This window comes from Strix uralensis, chromosome 4 (assembly GCF_047716275.1).
Source record: "Strix uralensis isolate ZFMK-TIS-50842 chromosome 4, bStrUra1, whole genome shotgun sequence".
In the NCBI taxonomy this organism is placed as follows: domain Eukaryota; kingdom Metazoa; phylum Chordata; class Aves; order Strigiformes; family Strigidae; genus Strix; species Strix uralensis.
In genome coordinates, this window is record NC_133975.1 from 55,905,162 (window position 1) to 55,928,778 (window position 23,617).

At 42.0% G+C, this 23,617-nt stretch overlaps 1 protein-coding gene and 1 long non-coding RNA gene across 3 annotated transcripts in view; one reads left to right on the forward strand and one right to left on the reverse strand.

The window, feature by feature from the left end:
• LOC141942814 (uncharacterized) overlaps nt 1-20,124 on the reverse strand; it is a 69,839-nt gene extending 49,715 nt beyond the window's left edge. Inside the window, exon 1 of the long non-coding RNA XR_012628751.1 lies at nt 19,542-20,124. This is a non-coding gene — a long non-coding RNA (uncharacterized LOC141942814). The remainder of the gene's footprint in view (nt 1-19,541) is intronic.
• DAPP1 (dual adaptor of phosphotyrosine and 3-phosphoinositides 1) lies at nt 342-23,342 on the forward strand. 2 transcript variants are annotated; one of them, XM_074866815.1, is made up of 9 exons: nt 342-456; nt 8,369-8,491; nt 11,753-11,886; nt 16,109-16,239; nt 18,333-18,380; nt 18,620-18,682; nt 20,514-20,599; nt 21,178-21,265; nt 21,725-23,342. In XM_074866815.1, exons 1-9 carry the CDS (start codon nt 395-397, stop codon nt 21,773-21,775), a joined length of 786 nt encoding a protein of 261 aa, XP_074722916.1. In that variant the 5' UTR covers nt 342-394; the 3' UTR covers nt 21,776-23,342. The 2 variants fall into 2 exon arrangements, with proteins under 2 accessions (XP_074722916.1, XP_074722917.1); XM_074866816.1 differs by lacking the exon at nt 18,620-18,682.
• Nucleotides 23,343-23,617: the final 275 nt, after the last annotated feature.

A 23,617-nucleotide genomic window follows, 5' to 3' on the forward strand; every position in this document is an offset into this window, starting at 1 on the left:
ATGGATTTCTGGCATGTATAGATTAAAGTAATTGGAAATATGAATTATTCTGGGAATAAGATATTTCCAGTATGGGAAAGACATGGGGCACACCGGGCACCGCCGGCTATGCTGGGGGCTCCGGCCACCCCTGCTGAGCGACCAGGCCCCGCTGACGGGGCCGGAGGGGCCCCGAAAAGCCCCGGGGCGGGGTCGCCTCCTCGCCGTCGGGGCCGGGGCGGGCCTCCCCGCGACGGGGCACTCCGCGGCGGCGAGGCGACACAGCACCGCACCCGCCCGGGGAGGTGCCTCCCCGCCGCCGCCCCGTCCGCGCACTTCCTCAGCGGCCCGCGGAGGCGGCGGCGGGTCGCCGTCGTCCGCCGGCGGGGCGGAGGCGGAGAGCCGCGGCGGGACGATGACCCAGCGCCGGGATCCGCGTCCCGCCGCGCCGCTGGACGAGGAGCTGGAGGCGCTGGGGTAAGCGGCGGTCGGGGGTCCCCGCGCGAAATGGCGGCCCCCACCCAACCGCGGGGGCGGCTGAGGGGCGCGGGGGTGCCCCCGCGAAATGGCGGCCGTCGGGTGGTGCCGGGCCGCCCGACGGGAGCTGGCAGGGTGGGGGCTGCTGGGTCTTGGTGCTGAATTTGGTAATGAAGGGAAGAATAAGATAACCCGGGGTTTGTTTTAACGAGCCGCTGAAGGGTGCCGCGCGTGGTGTGCAGCCCCTCAGAGAAGCCCAGCGCCTCGTCCCTGTGGCACGTTTGAGAGGGTGGCAGACTCCCGTCTACAGAGGATGCTTGGGTGCTGCAGATGAGTGAGAGAAATAAATAATAGTTAGAAAAACCAGAGTGCAGCCAGGCATTTCAGATATAGTGGAGAGTTAGAGGCAGGGAGCTACAACTTCGTGCGGAGAAGCTCCGTGACGTTGAAACCTCCTCCATCGGGAAGAGCCCAGGTTGTGCCGCGTTGCTTACCTGCGTGTCAAGGGAGCACCAAACCCAGAGCTTGTCCTCAGAGCTGCCCATCTTTCCCGGCTGCAGATCTGCACTATCCCTTCGGCCATCTCTTTGTAGCTTGGCCTGGGCCCTGGGCCCAGAGGGCAGCCATCCAGCCACCATGCCAGCCGCTCCTTGCTGGGCCCTGGGCAGCAGCAGGCTTCCCCAGGGCACCGCGGGAGCCACAGGTGGACAGTTCACAGACGTTATAAGGACGTCCCCTCACTCAAAGGCAAAACCCAAGGAGCAAAAAGGAAGGCCAAAGGTTGTGACAGACATCGCTCCCTGTCTAGTGTGAGTTGCCCATTTTGTCTGCCAGTCAGTTTTGCTTTTTACAGGAGGAAGGCTTGGGTGAATTTTTCAGCAGCAGCATTGCCATGGGTGAGAAGAAACAGGCTGGAGGAGCAGCACAGGTGGGCACAGGGAGGCGAGGATCAGTGGCAGCAAAGCGAAGGGGAGACAAAGAAGAAAGGCCAGTGAAGATACTGACGAAGCAAGAAAGCTCTGGTATCACCTCTGTATTCAGAAAGAATAGATGAAAAAAAGTGAAGGTTTTTTGCTTCTTGAGTACTTATGGATAAGGACCAACTCATGTATTTTTGTGATTAATTTACTTAGTGAAGAAGTTGGAGTGCAACAAAAAGACTTGGAATTACTATCTCCACACTGTTGATAGTTTCCCATATTTAGAAGAACCTGTTAATGAAATGCCTGTTACTGAAACATCTAACAAATATGAGATGAAGTCACTTGCAGTGGTACACAGAGTAGCCATTATATCCTTTTCCTTTACATCTGTAAGATTGTGCTCATCCTGAAAAAGTATAGCCAGGAAAAAAAAAAAAAAGAGTTGCAGCTGCTATGGGAAGCATGATTCCCCGTTACCAGACTGTATGGCCTGAGTTGATTTATGCCAGTAACCTGTGCTTGTAAATAGCCTTGCTGGTTGGCAAGGAGTTTGTCCTCACAAATGCTTTTGTAGAACTGCAGCCTGATGTGCTACCAGTGAGAAGGAAAGACTACAAATGAGAAGGCTACAAATAGGCATTTTTAAAGCTGTAGCATCTTTATTTTATTTCCACTTCAATGGAAAACCTAAACCTTTTACCCTACCACAAAATACTAAGCATCTCCTTCAGGGCAGCGTGTTGAGTTAAATGCACTAAAGGTGAATAAGCAACGCCAGGCAAAGGTTCCCTTAAACAAAGTCCTTTTTTTCAGCTAGTATTAAAGCTACTTTTTTTTTTCTTTTTTCCTAAAAAGAAGCCCTCACCAAACATTCTGGTAGCATAGTCTAAAAGATCTCTTACTTTAAATACTTTTTCAGCTGTGAGAAGTAGGTGTGTCACTCTCCGGACCATAACATTAAGGTATCAACCACCACAAAGGTTTTTATGTCCTAAACTTAGACCTTGGTGATATCACAGTTCTGAGTTCCCCTTACACCCAACATAGTATCTACCACAACTGAGACCCAGTTCTGGTGAGGAATATGTGTCATTGCCATAATAAAGACCAACAAAGACAACAGTCATTCAGATGAGGAGCAACTCATCACATACCTTTGAGGGGGAATTTGAAGCAGGTTATTTTAGAGCTTCTGCTTTACTGTGCAAAACTCAAGTTGAAGAAGGTTTGAAGAAGTGTGAAATGAGAAGGGCTTTTTCTTTACTTTCAAGAAAAAGGAGATTGGGTACCACAATATCCTCATAGTTTACTAGGTCAGCTGGTCATCAAAATGGAAAGTTGACAGCAGTGTAGACTGGTATACAGCATAAAACCTTTCTGACTCTCTGCTAGGTTTGGAGGACCTGGTATTTGCTGGACTGTTCCAGATTAATGCTCCTGTAATTACACTGAGAATATTAGAGCTGGTGAGAGCAAGGCTGGAGGGAGGGAGAAAAAAATATAAATCAATATATACAAACCCCATCTTTATTTTACCCCTGCTCTAGAGGTATCCCATCTGCCACCAAAAAAAGATGAAGAAATAATATTTAACAATCCCAGTTATCATCAGGGACAATCACATTCACTGAAAGATTTAGATCAGCTGTTTATCAGATTGGATTTTTTTTTTTTTTTGCAGAGCCTCAGTACTTGTAAAGATGGACTTTATGACCTTTTACATCACAACAAAAGAAAGTAAGAGTGATGTGTTTGGCCTTTTTTATTTTTATTTAAACTATTTCATTCAGTGTGAGGGAAGTGGTGGCTTACATTTATTTGGAGAGTTTGGGTGGTCAAACAATCAAGTTCAAAGTGCAAATTCAGATTAGTGTCAGCTTCATTGTCAAGGTGTTTATAGGTGGAACTAATGCCTAATGAAAATGAAGACCAAATCAGAGCATGTTGTTAAAAAAGTGTTAGCTCATTCATTAGCTTCTTCCCTAAATCCACAAAATATTTAAAATGAAACACTAAGGTTTGTCAAAAGAGACATAAGCATCTTGGCTTAAAGGAAAAGGAAACTGACATTGTGATTCTGCTTTAAAGGACTCTGGCTATTCCTGGAGTCAACCCTTTTCCCAATCGCATTTAATGCTGTTATGCTTAAAGGACAGCCTGCAGTGTGAGACTCCTGTAGCTGATCACGTATAATGTGAGTTTGGGGAATTCCACACTGCAGGTCACATTATTTGCGCAAGAGGTGAGAATGTGGAATATCTCGTCATCCGAGTAATTACAGGCTGGTCTGGTAACACTTCTTCCATCCCAGCATAGCATAGCTTTGGTGACACTGTTTGTCTTTTGGAGGTGAAGGGAACGGGGCAAGAGGAAACAAGTTTTTGTAACATTTTTCCTTTTGCAGTCCAAGCATTCTTTGTTATCCCTTGCAGCACAGATTTTGTGTTCCTCCAGCTCCAGGTTTGACAATACCAAGACAGATGGTATTTGGTAAGACTGAACTATACCCTTCATGCTTAGTTTTAGTGAGAGAAGAGAAATTAGACCACAGGCCTAGATCAGATGATGATAAAACTGGAAAATTGAGGAACTCATGTGACTGGGACAGGGCAAATGGTCATAAGAATTTTTTTTCTTCATCTGTATTTCTGATGTAAAGAAGGGCAAAATTACAACAGCTAGAAAGCGGGTAAAAGAAATGGGTGAAAATCAGAACAAAAGCAGTTGAGAGAAGGGTGTGAGAAAATGGAAGTGAAAAGCAGAAGCTGAACTAGTGAAAGCCTACAGTTAGAAGACAAACTTTAAGGCTGGATGCACTGATGTTACTTCCTCATATTTCTATTTTTAAATTATTTTTCCTGTGAAATGGCACCCTTGTATTCCAACGAAGTACTTTACATAGGTGTGTGATTAAGTGTTTCAGTGGGATGCATTGAAAGGATGTCTAATATATACCAATTTTGGTTGTATGCCATTTATAACTTATATCTTAGCATTCTCACCCTTTTGTATGTTCTCTAGAGCTCTGTCAACCCATGTGCCATTAAAAGCATTGCCAAAAGTTCATTTTTACTGACATGAGGTAGAGAGGGCCCTTCACAACTTTCAGATGATAGGTGATGCTTCTAGGTTTTGATATTAGGAAAAAAATTAAAATTAAAAAAAAACCCCAAGCCTTGACAGATCTGATCTGAAATCCAGCATGCAGAGAATAGAGGCTATTTTGAGGCTATTTTGTAGTAATTTTGGAGTACAGACACATGAAGAGCATTGCATCCAGCCAAAGGAGATAAGTCAGTGCTTTCCCCACTCACTGCATCAAGTAGTACAGTGTACTACTCCTTTAAACTAAGAATGGGAATACATCCTTGAAGCTAGCATATAATTTCAAAGTGTAAGAAAATTGTGGTAGAAGATTTTTTTTTTCATACAAAAAAAGGTGCAAAACCTGCCAAGATCTACCATCACAAAAAAACCACCTCAGGGTAAGTAACTGCTCTGAATAGTATTGAAGTCCTACTGAGAGCACATCTGGACCATCTCTCCCTAATGTGGATCTCTGTTCCCTTTCAGAGGTGGAGAGATGAATTAGATTTGATGCATTTCTGCTGGGCTCCTGCAGCTCAGGCAGCTGAGGTGCTGTCCACAGGGACAGTCACCCACTGAGGAGCATGAGCAGTATTGCACCTTCTGCAGTAGTAGAGGCCTGTGTGCTTATCTGAAGACACGCTTTCATGGGCCCAGCAGACTCTTCCACTCCAAAGAGGGGGAAGAATAGCATGGTCCTTCCACAACACGCACTGACAACACGAACATGCTTACATGTATGGGCTAAAGAGATTTAATGTAATTTAGGACAAGGTTAAAGTAACAAGAATGGATAAATGACAGCAATTATAAACTGAAACTGAGATTGCTAGTCAGATTGGCAATAAGGAACCCAAAAAAGGGGAGCATGCAGAATTTTTTTGTAGGAGAAATGAAATAATTAGAAAAGAAAAACTGCCCAGAAGTATGTGTGCATTTGAGACAGGAGGACGTGGAAGGCCAAGGGCACTCTGCAGAAGTGGCTCTGAAGCAGGGAAGGACTTTATCTTTCTTCTTGTATTTCTTCAGAGAAATCTGAATCAAGAACCCCAGGCTATTTCTACACTACCAGCAATTTTCAGTCTGACAAGTGTCAAAGGACAGGGCATGTTTCTGGATTTTTTTGTAGTGAATACAAGACACTGTAAGTTGGGTCAAATAAAGATGACTTTTGGAAGGACCTTTGGAAACAGCCCAATATGCAACTTTTGCACCATGGTTCAGAAAGAAAGAGTTAAGACAATTCAGCTTTTTGAAGCACTTGCTAGGGGTTTCAAACAGATGGGTGTTTGTAAAGCCTTTTGATTTCCTTAATTTCTTGTTTTAAGAATGTAAAAAGGTAGGTAAAGTATTATATTTTCTATCAACAGTTTCGTTCCCCACGTATCACTTGGAAGACAACCAAAACTTAAGCTAAAGGTGACTGCCCTTTACAGTGTCTTGCTGAATGAGCCACGTCTCCCACCTTGATTTACCTGCAAATTTTAGAGAACTGCCTTAAAGATTTTTTTCTAAATAAGATAAATAGAAGGGCTCCCCCTCTGACAAATACTTGAAGTCAACTGAAGTGTATCTAGTAGTGTCTAACCACAGGACTGGTTTCTTTTTAGTCGTGTTTACTTGTGCTTGTGTCATCAGGCAGTCTGGATTGGGAGTGCACACTATTTGCTGTTTTACCATGTTCGTGCAATTAGAACAAATTTTGAGTGACCATTTTCACAGTGGAATGTCCAAGTAACCTGACAGTTGTTACTGATTGACCCATCTGTGACAGTCAGGAGGAGAAAAAAAAAAATAGTTACGTGTAACAGTCTCTTTAGCACCAAGGTCTGTAGTATTGTCTCACGTCCACTTCTACTTTTTAAGCTGGGTAGAAGGAACACAGTAACATTTGGGGGATTTTTGTCTGAGAGAGCATATTTAGGCAAGAAGAGTGGTGCAACTTTGTCAGCAAAGATTTAAAACTGCTCTGTAAAACAACATTTTCCCAATTAAGTGCATGGTTTTTGGTTGGTTTATTTTTTTTGCATAGTGGTAAAATTTCATTAGTCACTGGCCTTTTATGTGTAAAGAGAGAGATTTAAACAACACTTATTAAACTTAAGTTACTTCTATTTTAAATTCTTAGTAAAAGGCTTTTCGGAAATAAGGTAACAGCGCACTTATGAGCAACCACAAACTGAATATGCCTCCTTTATGAAAATGATCACTTACAGATTTTCAAAATGTATGTTTCTTTTGCACAAAAGTGAGAGAAATAGTGTTATGAAATTCCCCCCAAAACACAGTGTTATCTTCTCAGCTGTAGGTCTGGCCAAGCGTGCATGCTGATATGATCCTCATCACATCGGGACAGATCTGACCTTTGACTGTTACTTAGGCAGTTAATCCCAAAGCGGATTTTGGCTAACAGGTGTTTCAGAGGATGACGCTTTGATCTTTAAATATTCATTATTTTATTCTACTGTGTAGATGGTCCACAGAGCACGTTCTAGAGCCAAAGCAGCAATACCCTGCCTGTATTGAGTTTCACATGGATCTTGTCTTCCACAGGGTTAACAGTCTGGAGTCTCTTACAAAGCAATTTATCAGCCAGCTGGCCTTTCAAATAGGCAGCCATCTAAATTCAGACTTAAAACTTTGTGTGAGATGCCAAGTTTAGTGGCAAGTTGCAATGAACAGATAAGGAGAAAGAGTATACAATTACACATTTCAGTCTGAAGACTGCCATGATACAAATGCCGGAAAGTGCTGTGATCACACTTCTGCTTTCAGTCAAACTGTATTTCTCTGGCTGAAAGACTTTGACCCCAATACTGCAGGCAGACACAGTTTAAAGGAAGGGGAAGGAGACTCGGCACCACTGCGCATACAGAGAAGGGGAGAAGCTTGCTCCCTGCAGAGCTGTGCCCTGGGTGCAGTATCCCTGCCTCCTTCTGCACCAGAGGTTCTGGTGTGTGTGTATAACTATCATTAATATCTGCACATGGCATCTCTTAGAGGGTTGGCACTCCAGCCTTTTATAGCTGCAGCTCTTTTTTGCATTTGGTCTCAGGATCATTTCTAATGAGATCCTTTTGAAAGAAATCAGGTGTTTCTGTTGTGAATCATTCTGGGTGGAAATGAAGCCATAAACATTTCATGATCTTCTTCGCAGGATTATTTTCTGTGGAATTTTTCATATAAAAAAATTAATGAAGTTAGTTTTAACTGAAGTTAAATGAAGAGGCATTTAGATGTTTTCCTGCATTGCTCAGACCACATACGGCCAAGCGGCAACAACAGCGAGATTTCCTAAATTTTCACTTCAAATTCTGTCAGTTAATTTTGGACCTTTCCTCTATTCCTTATTCCCAAAAGGTTATGCTTCAAGTGAAAATTTTAAGTGTAGTCAAATGTGTTTAACTGCAGATGTTAGCAGTGCAGATGAACTGAGTTGTGGGAAACGCAGAGTTTGGGAGCAGTTTAAGTGTTGCTTGTTCGCCCCAAAAGAGGAAGTGTACTAAAGCGTGTAGATACGTCAGGAAGTGCAGATTCTGAAAAAAGACAAAGGATCCTGCACACCCCCCCAAATTGCTTTCACCTTACCAGCATAGACCTGAGTAATTTGTTGCACATGCAAGTAGAATTTGCAGGGTTTTTTAAGATTGAGCAAACTCTCAGCTGCTTGTACACAACTTTTGTAGCTTACAAAAAATAAATAGTGCTTGTCAAGAGGAGGCTGCTGAAAGGGGCAGAGTTCTGTGTCACCTGTGTGTGCCTGCCAGAAGGATGGTAACTCAAAATTGTAACAGTGTTAGTTGCAGTCCTTCCTCTTTCTGTAACTCATCTGCATAAGCCAGCAGCAGCTGTCAAAGTTAAGAGCTGAATGAATGGTGCTTTAACCCCTTGTGTCTCCCCAGGTGGTATCATGATAACCTTACCCGACATGCAGCTGAAGCGCTGCTGCTTTCCAACGGGCAGGATGGAAGCTATCTCTTAAGGAAGAGTAACGAAAGGGAAGATTTGTATTCCCTCTCTGTAAGGTAGAGTATGGACAGAAGTGAATTTATCTAATGCCACACTGCTAGCAGTTTTAAAATCTTTACTTACTCCCATGTTTGTTTGCATGTCTCATGCACTGAGATGACCTGCAGATTTTTTCTTATGGCATGAACTATTTTAATATATATTCCTAATGGAGTAATCCTGCTGAATGACATTTTGTTAGAAGAAAAAAAATAGTTGGATTGGATTTGAAAATTGGTCTCATCTTTCCAAACTATGAATTAATCTTACTGGCAAAAAAACATCATTCCATGGATTGGCTGTAGATTTTCGGTCTGCATAATAAAAATCTGTATGGCAGTTATAGGAGTTTGAGAAACAGCTGATGGGAGTAGAAGAGTTTTGTGATGAGGGTAGTAGTAAGTATACAAGTTAATAACTTCACCAGTTTCTGGATCACTGTATAGGAACCGTCATCTCTGAGGAACGATCCAGTGTTTGACTGGATGGTTTTACTCTTCTGTTCTGGGCTAAAATTCAGTCTTAGCCAGTCACAATCGGCTAGTGACTGATTTGAACAATGTTTCACAAGTGACAGATGTCAGGCCCTTGAATTCATCAGAACTACAGCAATTTACATCAGTTCAGGACACAGCCAATACAGAGCACAGGTAGCCTGGCCTGGGTACTTCACTACTGAATCACATTTAAAGAATCTCACAAGGAGCAGAGAAGCCACAGTATTTTTGAGGCAACATGGAAAAGGTACACATTAGACACACGAGGTAGTACCTGCATGTCAGCTAAGTGGAGGTAACCAACCTTAAATACATTTTTTAGCCTTTGGCAACGATATGATAGATTAAGCCTCTACAGTGAAATTTTAAGGTAGTGTACTCAAGCTCATTTCTGCCTCAAACTGAGCCTCTGACCAATTAGTGGCCACAGCTCAGCTGAATTGCAGTAACTTTTTAAGCTAAAGTCACTTTGATGAGTATAATGATGCTAGTTATTCACAACCCTCATAGATAGGAACACAGCATATGCCATTGAAATTGTGACTTTCTGCATATTCAGTACCAGGAGCTGTTATAATTTGGAAGTGTAGTCATTTGGAAACTGAGGAAAGTGCAATTTGCACATAGCCTGTTCCCCAGAGGTATAAAAGGCAAATATGAATTGCTTCACTCATCTCTGACAGAAGACCCAGGAGCAAGTGTGCCTATACATACACTGCTGAAATTATTACTGCTACAGACAGCCATTTATTCAGGGAACTTGGCGGGGTGCCCGACAGATCTGATGGTTATGTTACAAAATGAGTATTCAGAGTAGCAATGGCTGAATTGAGTGCAAGTCTTGGGAAAAAGAATAGTAGCATTTTTAAGTAATAGCTTTCCCTAAAAAAAGTAATTTTAAATGAATCATTGTCTGACTGGTTAATAGTTTTTTGCTTTAAAATGTAACTAAACACTATTTGAGGTAATCTACCTCAGACATTTTTTAAAAAAATATATCTTGAGGCTAGGTTTAAAGGGCACTCAGTAAACAATTTACTGTAATAAAATTTAAATAGCTGTTCTTTTAATAGGAGACAAAAGCTAAAGCGTTAATGAAAATAAAATTGCTGCTTTAACAAATTCTAGTCTCAGAAGACAAAGAAAAGTCTACTTCAGACCAATTCCAATCCCTTGTTCAGCTCTCCATGTAGGAACAAGAGTTACTTACTGCATTGCCGTGTGAACTGAATATCCCAGACTGGAGTTTGGTCTTTTATTCTCTTACATTAGTTTTTTGGTGGTACAGCTTGCTTGAAACACTAATTTTGATTTTAAAATGTTTTAATATTTTTGTACTGTTTAACTGTAAGTTTTCCTTTCAATTTTTTGACTTATATTAAAACTTAATAAGTAATTCCATTTTGTTCTGATACATTTTTGTAGAAAGGATAATTTTAGCAATTCTAGCTGTCATTTTCTTTCCTAAAATGTCTTCTGTAGCTTTTACTTTACTTTCTGCCTCTGCCTCACAAGGAACTTCAGTCATTATTATAGTTTGTTTTAAAAGGGAACAATGCTTAGACATCCCTTGAGGTTTCTATTGACAGCTCTGAGATCACATACTGCCTGAAATCCCTCCCCCCAGCTAAATTAGCTAACTTTTAAAAGGAACTAGGAAATAGAGTAGAAGTTGCTCTCATTGCAACATTGTATTTCTTGTGAAATTAAATGGAAAGATGAAAACCATGTCATTGCATCGGAGTCACAGCAGCTATTTGCTGTTGTACGGCACCTGCACTTGGCTGGCACGCGTGGTGTCTCAGCTGACTGTAGTGCAAAACATGCAGGAGGTCAACAGAGGCATGTTCTGCAATATCATGAGTACTGTTCAAAGGTAAATGTTTGTTTAAATACCTGTTTGAAATTAATCTCCTGCAGAAGTGGCAATAAACAATGGAAAAGATGCTATACATCCCTTTCTTTGTATTTTCAGTATATTGGCTACATACATTTTTCTTGAGACAGAGTTTTCTCTGGACTATTTTGGATGTTTTTTCAGAAACAGAAGTAACTTTTTCGCAGGAGAGATACTTGCACTAAGTGCTTCACTGACTTCTGAGGTCAAAATAATTGCCCGTCCAGGAAGTGTGGCCTTGCACACTTCTCTAAATACCATCAGCTTTCATAAACAAGTGCTATTACTTCCCCGACAAAGGACCCTGGTTCATATTTGACAGTGCCCACCATAAAGGAACCATTCTCCTGAGTACAGGGACAAAGCAGACAAATTCTAAAGCCTTAGGTATCTAAAGTTAGGTTATTAAATCCCTGTTTGGGTGCAAAAAGGAGACAGCCTATTTTTGAAAGAGAAACAGAAGACATTTTCAATGAGATTGGGATGTTACCTGAAAAGTAAGACATATACTGAGTAATACAGGTACACTGTGAAGACTAAAGCCTAGTAAGTGAAAGAGTATCATCCTGCTTAGACAGCGGGCTGAAAACCTCGTTTATAAGTCTTTTTACTGATTGCCAGAAGAATTAATTTGACTTGGCCTTTCTAGGCTTTCATCATCTCATATCTGTAAGCAGCAATTAGATTTTTCTTAATAAATTTGAATCTCAGATGTGTTGAGTATTAGTGAGGGACAATAATGGCAGTAGTATTACTGCTAGGACAATGATTTTCAGCCTGTAATCTGGGCCAGAATTCCTGTAGTGGAAGCCGCTATTTAAGGGTCATACATGCCAAATGGCTTTGGCATTTGTGCCTTGACAAATTTTCCTTTTTTATTTTAGGGGAAAAGATTCTGTGAAACACTTCCACGTTGAACATACAGGAACTTCATTCAAATTTGGATTTAATGAATTTTCTAGCCTGAAGGAATTAGTCATGCATTTTGCAAATCAGCCTTTAATTGGAAGCGAAACAGGTAAGGAGAGCCATGTGTTTGTATGAACACATTTGTAGTCATACTTCACACAGATCTGAGTAAAAGGAGCTTCTGATGTGTTACCAGGTAAATCTACTGCTGAAATGTTCCTTTTCAGAAATTCACGTCTGTATTAACCTCAAGTATCTAAGATGTTACTCTTCAAAAACTCTTTTAAGTACTCTGAAGGCAAACTACATGTAAGCTTACTGAGCTTTCGCTAACCGCGGGGGCATAGCCTCCTTTTGATTTCTCAGAGAGAGAGGGAAGCATTTCAAAATAACCATGTACTGGGAGGAACAGAACCTTCTCAAGAAGGGCAAAACCAAAGCAGGGTGTTCAGTGGGAAGACACATGTTCACCTATGAAGCTGAAATCCCCCCATTAGAATAAATGGAAAAGGGGCTTGGAATTGTTTAGCTCCACTATTCTTCATCCAAGGAAGAAGTCTACAGTGATACGTTCCTCTTTCCTGAAGGGAATGTGCCCTGTATTAACTCTCCCTTTCTGTCTGCAGCGGATCAGCCTGCTGATGCCATCTGCCATCACAATGATTTGTCTTGTTTTTATGAAAGAGAAAAGCACAGGCTTCTTTAGCAGCCAACGTGCTACCTGAGTTAAGAGTCAGAAGATTAAACTTGATTCCTACAAGCAAGTTGAACACCACCAGACCAGAATCCCTGGAGAAACAGATGCAGATTATCATAATGCCAGTTTTAGGTTTAGCTTCAAATGTAGGAGTTGAAGATGCGTCAGTATAAGTTAGTGCCAAAAACTTCAGCATCCTGTGTAAAAAGTGTATGCAAATAACTCAGAGTAGTACTAATTATATACGCAAGTGATCAGTTAAATAATAGTTGGCACATGCAATAGCTGTAATATGCCACGTGCTAAATATACACCAGTGCTCTCGTAACGCAAGCATTAAATTCAAGGGTTGCTTTGCAATTTCCTGGCCCTGCCCCCCCGAAAAATGCAGTGGTACACTCAATATGGCACTTGTGTCTTTCAAAGCATTCTCTTTTTAAGTTGCTTTTAAGAGTGTTTCAAACACAGAGTTCCTACATGTATCTTTTGTGCCAGTAAGCTGTTTTTCCTGTGAAATCTGATATGCACCCACAGGCCTAACACTGTAAAGATTTCAGTTGACATATAAAACTTGTATTTCTCCATTCCTTCCCTGCATATGTTAACAGACATTAGTAATCAGGGCATTGGTGTTATGTGATCTCTGTGGACAGAATCAACACTGTTGAATGATGGGCTCACTTGTTGCCTTAAAGCTCCCTAATCAGATTCTGCTGGCTCTGTGAAACCTCTTTAAGTTGGATGTGCTACAGAATAAGAAAAGCCATTTGAACATCCCATCAAGAAACCTTCCACCTTACCTTACCACGGGTAGCAGTAGAGAGGAAGAGACAGCACTGGGGCAGTGTTCCTTCAGATACAGGTGTCAAAGGTCTCCTGGTAACTAATTTATACCAAAGAGAGGATAGGGGCTCATCGGAGCCCACTCAAAGCCAAGTATCAGCATGGCAGAACAACCAGCCCAACACAGGGTCACACAGCAGGTTGGCAGAAGGGCCAGCAATAGAGTCTGATTTCTTAGGCCACACTTCCCTTCAGTGAAAAGCAGCAAGTGACCTTTGGCTCAGGCACTAATAGGAAGAAGTTGGACCAGTTTTTCTTATTCCTTGTTCAACTTGCAAACAAGTTTCTGTAGAAACAGTGTGAGAACAGGAATGAGAGAGTAAAGCAAGATAGCGTGATAACATTTTGCATCTCCTCCTTGCTTATGGACAGAGATGCATGAGGTAGAATATGTAATGGTTTCCACTATCTTCCATTTAAGTTTTGTTTCACTGGAGCTTGTTTTGTGTCCGAAGAGGCACACCAGACTCTCTTTGATCAGTACTTAAACACAGAGGCCTGCATCCCTGCAAACTGGTCTAAGGAGAACAGTGGTTCTTTCATACTAGACAGCTGCAGGTTTGTGCTTGAAGCCCAACAAACCTTGTCTTACTACGGCTTCATTTGCCCCTCCAAATTGCTACATGGACTCACATCTGTTTTTCTGCAGTGTAATGGGTACACTTCCTTCTGAAGTACAGATAATTAAAAGGAAATTTGGGTTACTGTGTTCTGTGAGATAGTTTATTGAACAGGCAAGCTGAATCTATTCAATAACAAGGTTTAAGCAATACATTTACCGTATTTCTATATTTTTATCTTTATTCAAGGTGTCAAGGTCAAGATGTTATTCTTACCCATTTGCTTGGTTTATCAGTTTTTACCTAAATTATTTTGAAAACATGAAAATGTTAAGTCATTACCCAGACAAAAAAGCCAAGGTCACTTGAAGCCAACATTTTCAGCAATGGGACTAAATTTCATTCTTCCTTAGAAATAGATATCATGCACAAACATGCAAGAAGAATCTTGCTACACGCAGCTTTTACTGATTCTTTTTGAATAGAATCATCCGGTAACTGTGCGAGTATCTTTTATGAAGGAAAACCATGGAGAACTTAGCAAAAAAACAAGTATTGTATAAAATGTTAAACTAGTTCTCCCAGTTCTGCAACAGGGCTCTCTATCCATGGTGTATAGATGATGGTACTCTGATTCTGCGCAAGAGCTTAAGAGTAGTTTCTGTAGACTGGTGATGGGCATGTTCTCAATTTCATTTTAAATGGTAAAGCGTTATTTTTCTGCAAGGCCAGAGAGAATTAAACTGATTTTGACTTTTTACCTACTGCAGGTTGAATATATCACATTTGCATACACCCCCTGTGCCTGCAAACAGATTTCAGCTGGTTACTTCAAATACAATTTTTCCACTTCCTTTTGTAGCCCTTCCCATTACATAATGTACTTTAAACTTTATTTCACTTTTAAATTACTCAGTCACCTGTAGGTTTCAAGTCCAAGTTCTTACCAATTCTATCATCCCTCCTCTTTAAGAGCTAACAATAGCAGCATAAAATGCAAATGGAGCAGCATTTGGTATGCTGTGACATTATTTTTAAAGAATAAGATTAGGTGGTATAGCAGTTAGTGTTTTAAGGAGGTTCTTCACTCTTGTGAATAGTGTAATAGATTCACTATTGAGAATGCAGCTTTTTGCAGAGAATGTGCAATAAACATGACCTTATTTGGAGAACAAAGAACGGCTATAATCAAAATGTTACTAACTGGAAGGAGCTATGGTAAAACAGTTAAAGGCGATGGTAATGCAGGCTTACTGTTAGGAAGTCTGTATCCGAAGCTCTGACAGATTAAGTGGTTTACACAGCAAGCAGTGGGTTGTTGGCAAAACCAGGAGGACCGTTACAGCCTCGTATCTAGTCTAGAATCCTGCCTACTCACCCAGCCTGTGCAGGAGGGGAATTTAATGTATCAAGTGATTCCCTGCAAGCAGTAGTAAGTGTAAAGGTTTTAAAAAGGTACCATATATTTACAACTTTTACAGTTGTGTGTAAACAGGTGTGATAATGTCTGTAGTTGCATCTTCATGGGTGCAGTGAAAGCGTAGGTCAGCATTTCAGCTGTAACTATGAAATCTGTGTTTCAGTTTGTTCTGTATTACCTAGTTACTCCCTGACTGGAAAAAAAGTTCAAGCCAGACAGGAGACACCTGTCTTTGGGGGTTGTCTGATGGCCCTGTTCTGTTGCTGTCTTAATTTTTCACCACTTACCATGCATTGCAGAAGGGGTTTAACTACCTACTGCTTAGAAGTAGCAAAGAGGGTTTTCACTTTTGTCTTCAGAGATGTAAGAACAAATCGTCTCCCACTGTAGCGATGATGGAATGGATTTAGGTACTGAGGACTCCGAGCAACACGACAGAGCCGAGGAAATGACACTGGGCAGGTGCCCCTCTGTGGCTTGCATGGGTGGATTTCTGTAGAAAATACCCTTCACAGAGTCTAAACTATTCAGATGATGCATGTTAGAAATATTTCTCTAGTTTTACCAGTATGGGAGAGTCATTTAAAGCATCTGATTGTTTTCTCATGTGGGTGTGGCCTGAGTCCTGCCCCCTTCCAAGGAAAACCCCTTACAGGAAGTGTCACACAGATTTTGGGGAGGTTATTAGCTCTTATGTCTTTTTAATTTTACGAAAAGGTAAAGTTAACCATTCCACAAACAGGCAGCTACTGCCAATTATTTTCTAAGACTGTCTTGCCAGATGACTTACTCCTGCTCTTTTTCTCTCCAGGAACCTTAATTGTCTTGAAGCATCCCTACCCACGGGAAGTGGAAGAACCTTCCATTTATGAGTCTGTCCGAGTTCACACAGCAATGCAGACGGGAAGGACAGAAAGTGATCTTGTTCCAAATGCTCCCTCAGTAAGTTGTGTTCTGGTGGGAGGGGTGCTTCTCCTGGCCTGAGTTTAGTATGATTGCTAGAGTGAGCTGTGGAATAACACCAGTAATTCCTCTCTTTGTGAGCTTGTAAATACAGGAAGCCTTTGCTGACCAAGGCAAAACAAACACAGACTTGCTAAGTACAGTCCCATGACAAATAAAGCCTTTTACAGTTGTCACTGAGACCTTCAATGTTGTCACTGGGAAAACATTGTCTGCAGCTGGCCTAGGTGAGTCTGACCATCCAAACGAAGAATATGTGAAAGGTTTTCATTCTCCCATTATCTTCCTTTCAGAATGCCATCTTAGCAGTAACATTATCAGGAATTAAAAAAACAAACCAAAAAAGACTTCACCACACAAAACAAAACCAACACTTCTCACATCTTTCTGACAACGCTCATCAGGCTGTATGCAACAATACATGTGTCAGGTTGCACAGTAAGCCCTTGTTTGGCCAAACATCCTTTACAGCCAGTGAGAAGTCTCTCCCTCCCGAAAGGTGAAGAGAGGAATACATAAAGTAGCAAAACCAAGTAACAGCTACAGGATTTACTGCATTTTGTCTCACTCGGTGAATATGAGGATTAGATGACAAGAAACAGATAGTAGTCCTGGCAGACATAAACTACTTATTATTTTTGCAGTCTTCTTTCTTTGTTAGAATTATTTTGCCCAGTTGGCAATATACAGCCTCCTTCCTAACTGGAAGGAAGGAAAGAGCATCTCTGACTTTCTAAGTCAGTTAAAAAGGGACCTTTTGAAAAAAATATTCAAAGATGTGCAAGACAGGCAGGGATGAATTTGGAAAAGGAAACTCCCGACTGAAGCGCTGTACAACCTAGTTAATAAGAGTATCTATATCCTGAAAGGTACATTACTCAGAAGCGGGTTTTGGCATTTTCACACTTGGATTTTATTATTTTAGAATCACCTTGTTCTAAAGCAGGAAGACAGCTTGCTGTATTCTGACAGACTTAAACCCAAAATAGAGCAATATGACAGAAGAGCCTCCACCCTTTCAGCCCTAGTAATTTTGAGCAAAGTAAAAAGCTGCGTCATGTTAAAAACTACGTCATGTTAAAAGCTGTACCTTACTGGTGTGAGAAACAAGAGAACATACTCATTTAGGCACCTGCTCTGTGACTCACTTGGACAGTAATTAGAGGCTTTAAATCCCTAGTTAGTCATACCTAAGTGAGACAGGTGGTTTCTCCAGAACAGTATTGCTCTGTGTTGAGAGGAAAATATTTTTCTCAAAAAAATATAGTATCTAATTAAAAGAGGAAGAGTTAGCATTAATACAGGTTAACTGAGTTGATAAAAGAACCACTTCCGCTGTCTCACAACCAACGCTTCATGGCTGAGTTCCACTTTAACCTCCAGAGAAACTTGCCTTCCACATACAACCAATAAAAAGGCATTATTTTTTCCAGAGCAAGTAGTAATTAACTTCGCAAGAATTTGGTTTTCAGCAGTCTGCAGTCTCACAGCTAAGTCCCTACACAGAGTTTCAGTATCGAAGAAGTCATAAAGTCCCAGCATCACTCATAGTGGCAGAGAAACTGTTCAAAAAACGATTTTTCAATAAGCACATTGAATGTAAGTTTTTTCTCTCAAGCATGTGACTGTTTGAGAGAAGAGAACGCTTAAGTAAAACAACACTTTCTTCACCGCTTGCATTTCAAGAGCAGTTTCTGTGGATAATTCCACTGTCAGGTAAACCCCAGGTGCTTCTGGTTACATGTACAGAGGCAACCATCTGACTTTACTAAATAAACCATAACTGCAACTATTTTGCTGCGTTCGGTTGAGAAGATACAGGCCAGAAGCTTGCTGAGGGGAGCACAGTCTAAGAGTTTGCCTTTAGAGCCAGCGCAGGTCCGTGTTTACCCTGGTGGTGGATCCAGCTGTGTGAGGGGAGCACAGGAGTGAGGACAGGGCAAGTGGCCACAGGAAGTTTCCACAAGAACAGGCTGCTCTTCCATCTTTTGGATGTAGGCAAAGAGGAGGATGTGGGAAATAGAAGCAGAGCTCAGTCTCTAACCCCCATCTCTTTCCTTGTTACTTTGCAGCTTGGTACGAAAGAAGGATATTTGATAAAACAGGGCAAAATAGTCAAGGTAAGGAAAACTCTTACTCCTTGCTTCCACTCTGCAATCACCCACAGAAGCTAGAGACAATGGGGAGCTGAAACAGCTCCACCTGCATTCCCCTGCAGAGAGGAACAGTTTGTGTTTTGAGCAACAACAAAGCACAACTGTAAACCAGAGCAAGTCAACAGCTTTAAAGGTTTTGCTTTCCTAAGAAACATTACACTAAATTCTCATAAGACAATTACCATCGGTTCTTGATCTTTCAGAATTGGAAGACAAGGTGGTTTACACTGCATAGGAATGAACTTAAGTATTTCAAAGACCAGACAGTAAGTAGCAAACACCAGTTCTGCTCTTTAAACCTCTAGAGAGGCAGCTGCAGCCTCCTCATACCTCTGGCTTCTTGCATCTGTATCACAGCTTCCCAAGCTAAAGCTTCCCATACTGTCAGGGGGGTCAGACCTTTCAAATAAAGTCAGAGTTTTGCTGATGACTTCAACCAAGAGAAAGTAAGTTTTGCAGCTGGAAGACGTTTACTGTGCTTTGTCAGTCTTAACTACTAGATAGAGTTGTTGTTTACGGTGCATTTTTTGGTTGCTTTGTTCAGTGAATTTTAAGCTATGAGTACAACATAGCTTTTATTGGTAGCTTTGCCACACAGCCTAACAGACAGAGGTGCTATTAAAATATTTCTGCAAATACTAGTAGTATATTTTGCATTCCTTGATTTCATCCTTTTGTTTCCAGTGGTCGCACAGTATACATAGCAAACCATTCATTTAAAAATGTCTTCCTTCCTAGCACTCTGAGGCAGGTTAACCTGCTGCATCTGGGACAAACTGTGTCCTTACAGTTGCTGTTCCATTTCTACCTTAAACTGAGTCAAAATAAGAAGTACCTCTAGAGTTTCTTCACCATTACAATACCTCCAGTTCAGGTTCCTTCAGGAACACAGCCAACCTGTTTACCTCCTCACCTGCCAAACCCTATTTCAAGCATCTAACGCATTTTAATGCAATAGCAGACACAACTGCCCTCTCTCACCAAACATTACCATTTATAAACGGTTATGCGTTTATGGGACCTTCCGTCAGTTTTCATTTCAGTTCAAGCCAACATGAATGAAGTTTCCAGGATAACATTTCAAAGGGCAGCACTCCAAACATTTGAGTAGCATTTGTGACTTACCAGGTGAGAAGGCGTCTTTGTCAGGAGTATGGCCTCCTCCTGGGCAGCAGCTCTGGCATCTCCTGGCACTCCCATTGCTGCTGTGGGGGCACAGATACCTACAGGTGAGCAACATGCTGCTGGCCCTGGGGCAGTATTTGCTAGCACACCTCAGCAGGAGGGGATTTCTTCTAGCATAGCGTGTAACTAACACCCACTGAACCAGAGGAGAACATAAGGAGAGGTGAGAAAGAACAGACACTTCTATACACCTGATGAAGGACCATGGGAAGAGCTAAGGGTGCTTGGGCAGAGAGCAAGCTGTTTTGCTTTATCTGCCTCTTCTGAGGTGCTTCACAGTGTGAGGCCAAAACAAATGAAAGAACTCCAACACCTAGGGAGAATAAAACTCTTAAGGGAGATGGGTTGTAGTTACACACAGTCTGTTCCCCTACACCCGAGCCTGTCCCAAGAAACTTGAGACACACTCACACAGCCAGACTTATCACTTCTGCTGCAAGCACTACTTTAGCTTTGCTTCTACATTTCTCCCTACCCAGCTTCATCCTTTTAAAGCACTTAGGAATTAATTAAATCTCCAACAGCTGGCTAGGCCTGATAAGACCTATAACCATCCCCTTGTCTCAGTAAACCTTAGCTAGAAGTGATATTAGATTTGCTGCTGTATCATTGATGTTATAATGCATCATACAAACCCTCAGCAGTCTGCCTCCAGCTCAAACTTGCCTGCAGTAGAGATCTCCTCTGTCTTTCTGGATCTGAACTGACCTGTTTTTTTTTTTATATTCAGCTCAATTCATATTATGTTAGCACTGATGTTATGCTTGCTAGTTTGGGTTCATGGTGTTACAGGTATTGTACTTATGCCTGGAAAAACCTAGTGTGCCTGTAAAGGTCTAGATGCAGTGAAGATGAACCAAGCTATTCTTCTGTTTTCATGTGTTCCCATTTTAAATCCATTTTATTTTCAAGGCCACAGAACCAATTCGGGCACTGGACTTAACTGAATGCTCAGCCGTGCAATTTGACTATTCCCAGGAAAGAGTCAATTGTTTCTGGTAAGTTGCTGTTCTTTCTCCACCTTGCTGGGAAGGTCAAAATAGCCAGGGAAGTGTGAAACGTAACCACTGGGTACTTCTGAAAGCTCCCCTGCTGGCTGTGATGCTGCTCTTCCTTTAACTCACAAGTCTTTCTGTCAGCTAACCTCTGTCAGTCCTTTATGGCTTTGCCAAACTGCCGCTGGCAAAAGGTTTTTTTCTTGGCAAGGAGGAAGGGTGTAGGCCTATGTGTAGCAGGCATTTCTTTTCCTAATTCTGTAAGCATGTATAATCATCATCTAGGCCTATGGAGCTTAGGTACAGTCCAGTTCCCAGTTCAGACATTGCTACAGGTCACACAGTAACTGCTTCTGTGCCCAAATGTGGGTCTTTGCCCTTAAGGGTCTGGGGCAGCGTCTTCCCCGAGCTGCAAATGACTGTAAACCATTCTTGGCTAACCTCCCTCCTGGTGGCTGAATAGGAGCACGGCCTCCCTGCCCTGCTCTGTTTAAACAACTGTTGGTGCAGGCCAGCTGGGTTCAGTTTTAGGAAGAAGTACCAGTTCTAGCAATTTAAGGAATAGTTTTGTTTACTTACAGTTTAGTGTTCCCACTAAGGACATACTACCTGTGTGCGAAAACTGGAATAGAAGCTGACGAGTGGATTAAAATACTGCGATGGAAACTGGTAAGATGATGTGCGGTGTTAATGGCAGTACGCCTCAGGCAGCAGTACCCTTGGTGCCATCACAAACCCCCAGCATTGCAGCACCCAGGTGCAACAGTTCTCAGTATCTGCAAGAAGGGAGTACTTGTTCTGGCTTCCAGGCCAACTAGACTGGAATATGTCATTTTTTGCATAATGTATATACCTGCAAACCCACTTTAGCATGTTTGGGATGTGCTTTTAACACGTGTACTCATTAGGAAGAAGAAACTACTTCCATCTTGAGGGATGTTGTTGTGTAGATAGTAAACAATATGGAGCATTGGCACAGACCATGTGTTGGGTTACAAAGGAAGCAATGAGAAGACAACGTAAAGGCTTGAAAGCATTTACTTCCTTAGAAATACCAGTATTTGGGTTGGTTGTACTTGCCCACATCCACATGCATGCAAACAGTAATGGATTGTCTTTCTGTTCCAGTCGCAAATACGGAAGCAACTGGAGCAACGTAACTCCACCCTCAGTTCCTAGCTGCACCTCTGGTACTTCTGCTCCATTGGCAGGGGTCGCCTCTTTGCCAGGGGAAGGCATCGCTTACAAGAGGACAGTTTTGCACGTCTCCACTACTCACAGTGGGCATGCCTGTGCGTGTACACCCGCACGCAGAGGCTTGCATCCAGCTCTGCACACAAAGGATTTGTACAGCTGAGTGCTCTCGGGCTGTTGAGTCGCATGTGGAGAGGGCTGCAAAATCAGAGTGTTGGTTTGATAGACACGGTGTATGCCTCTAATGCACTTCATTCAGACACCTGTTAACTAATCACAGTAGTCACTGTTTAAAACTTCTGTGGTTATTCAGAGCACTCTCGATAATTTATTGCAAGCTCCATCACAACTAACCATTAGCAGCGCATTCTGTAACCTTGAGCCTGTTATTTAAAACCACTCCTTCCTGGAAACATTAAATATTTCTTTCATATTACCTGTTTAGGCTCTAAACCAAAAGAAAAATGACAGAGGTAATTACATTTTTGTAAATAGTATCTACATTACAATCCAGAGAATATTTCAAGGCCCTTTTCAAGGTGATGGGATGAGTAACAGTTCTGGTCAAATACGGTTTTGTAGGGTTTAGATTTATACTGTAGTGATGGCTACAAGTGAACATTTGTTTCAAACAGCATCTCTAGGTGATGGTGAGCAGCACGTGAGCGTGCTTGTTTCCAAAGTAGGATTGTGAGAAAGGGGCAGCTGGTTCCCAGCGCATATGACCGAGCTGCTGCAGGACCCTGCGGGTGGGCAACGGGGCTCTGCAGAAAGCTTTGCCTGGGGCAGCCTCCAGCGTTGCTGGCAGCACCATGCATTGGGCCCTGTACAGTTTCCTTTGAAAATGGGCTGGTTTTGTGATTTTTTTTCCTCACACAGAGAACTCAAAATGAGGTTTTGTCCAGAACTGTGTTTAGAATTAAGCATTGCTTGCTTTGTATTAAATGAAAAGCACCATGTACACTAAAAATATGAATTTGAAAGAATACATTTTCTACATAACCTGATGTAAATGTCCATCTATATTTTGGAAGACTCATACATGTTTAACAGCGCTGTGGCTTGCTACAGAGTTGAGAAGCGGAAGCCCAGTACTTTGGTGCTGTAGCCAACATAGAGGTTACATTTTGAAGTAAGGTTTGACACACTGGAGGGTCCCAAGACCAGCTCGGCCTGACCTCATGGCTGACCCAGCTGCAAGACCCCCCCAGCAATCCTGCTCCTCCTGCAGGGGTGGGGAAAGAGGGGGTACCCCCATCTCCCTGCATAACAGTCAAGTTTCTGCTGAAGCAGCATATGCAAACCTCTCCCACTACACAAATGCCGCAGCACAGGGCTTAGTATTGCTCACACAGCAGGTCAGTGTTCAGTAGATGCCTTTACTGGGAGAAGACTGAAGACAAGGCGGGGAAAAACGTAGTGGAAGAAGAAAATGTAGATTTGAACATAGGAATAGCATTTTATTTCAACTTCAGAAAAATCAAAATATTTGTAAATATTTTTATACAGACTGTTTTCTGAATAAAATGTCATTATAAAACTACCAAAAGGTCTTCTGTATTCCTGTACTGTATTGTTAAAGCTTTGTCCTCCTTTTCCCCTTGAAGAAGTAGTTTAACTGGCATCTCCTATTCAGTTAAAAAGCTCTGAAGAGTTTGTGAGAGAGGGGCAGCGTAAGGGGAAGAGAGAGGCTGCTCACCAGCAGCATCACTTTTCTGTGAAAACAGCTTGGAAATGAAGCCTGAAGCGTAACCACAGAAGCAGCCTTCCCTTTTTCACACAAAGAGGCTGCGTTACAAAATGTTAGAAGTAAGTTCAGCACGCGGT

Bases quoted from the DNA above. Each gene is read 5' to 3' on its own strand.
- DAPP1 (XM_074866815.1), top strand. From the start codon at position 395: ATGACCCAGCGCCGGGATCCGCGTCCCGCCGCGCCGCTGGACGAGGAG. The intron at 16,240-18,332 runs GTAAGTTGTGTT...GTTACTTTGCAG, and splicing joins TTGTTCCAAATGCTCCCTCA to CTTGGTACGAAAGAAGGATA. The intron at 18,683-20,513 runs GTAAGTAGCAAA...TTTATTTTCAAG, and splicing joins AGTATTTCAAAGACCAGACA to GCCACAGAACCAATTCGGGC.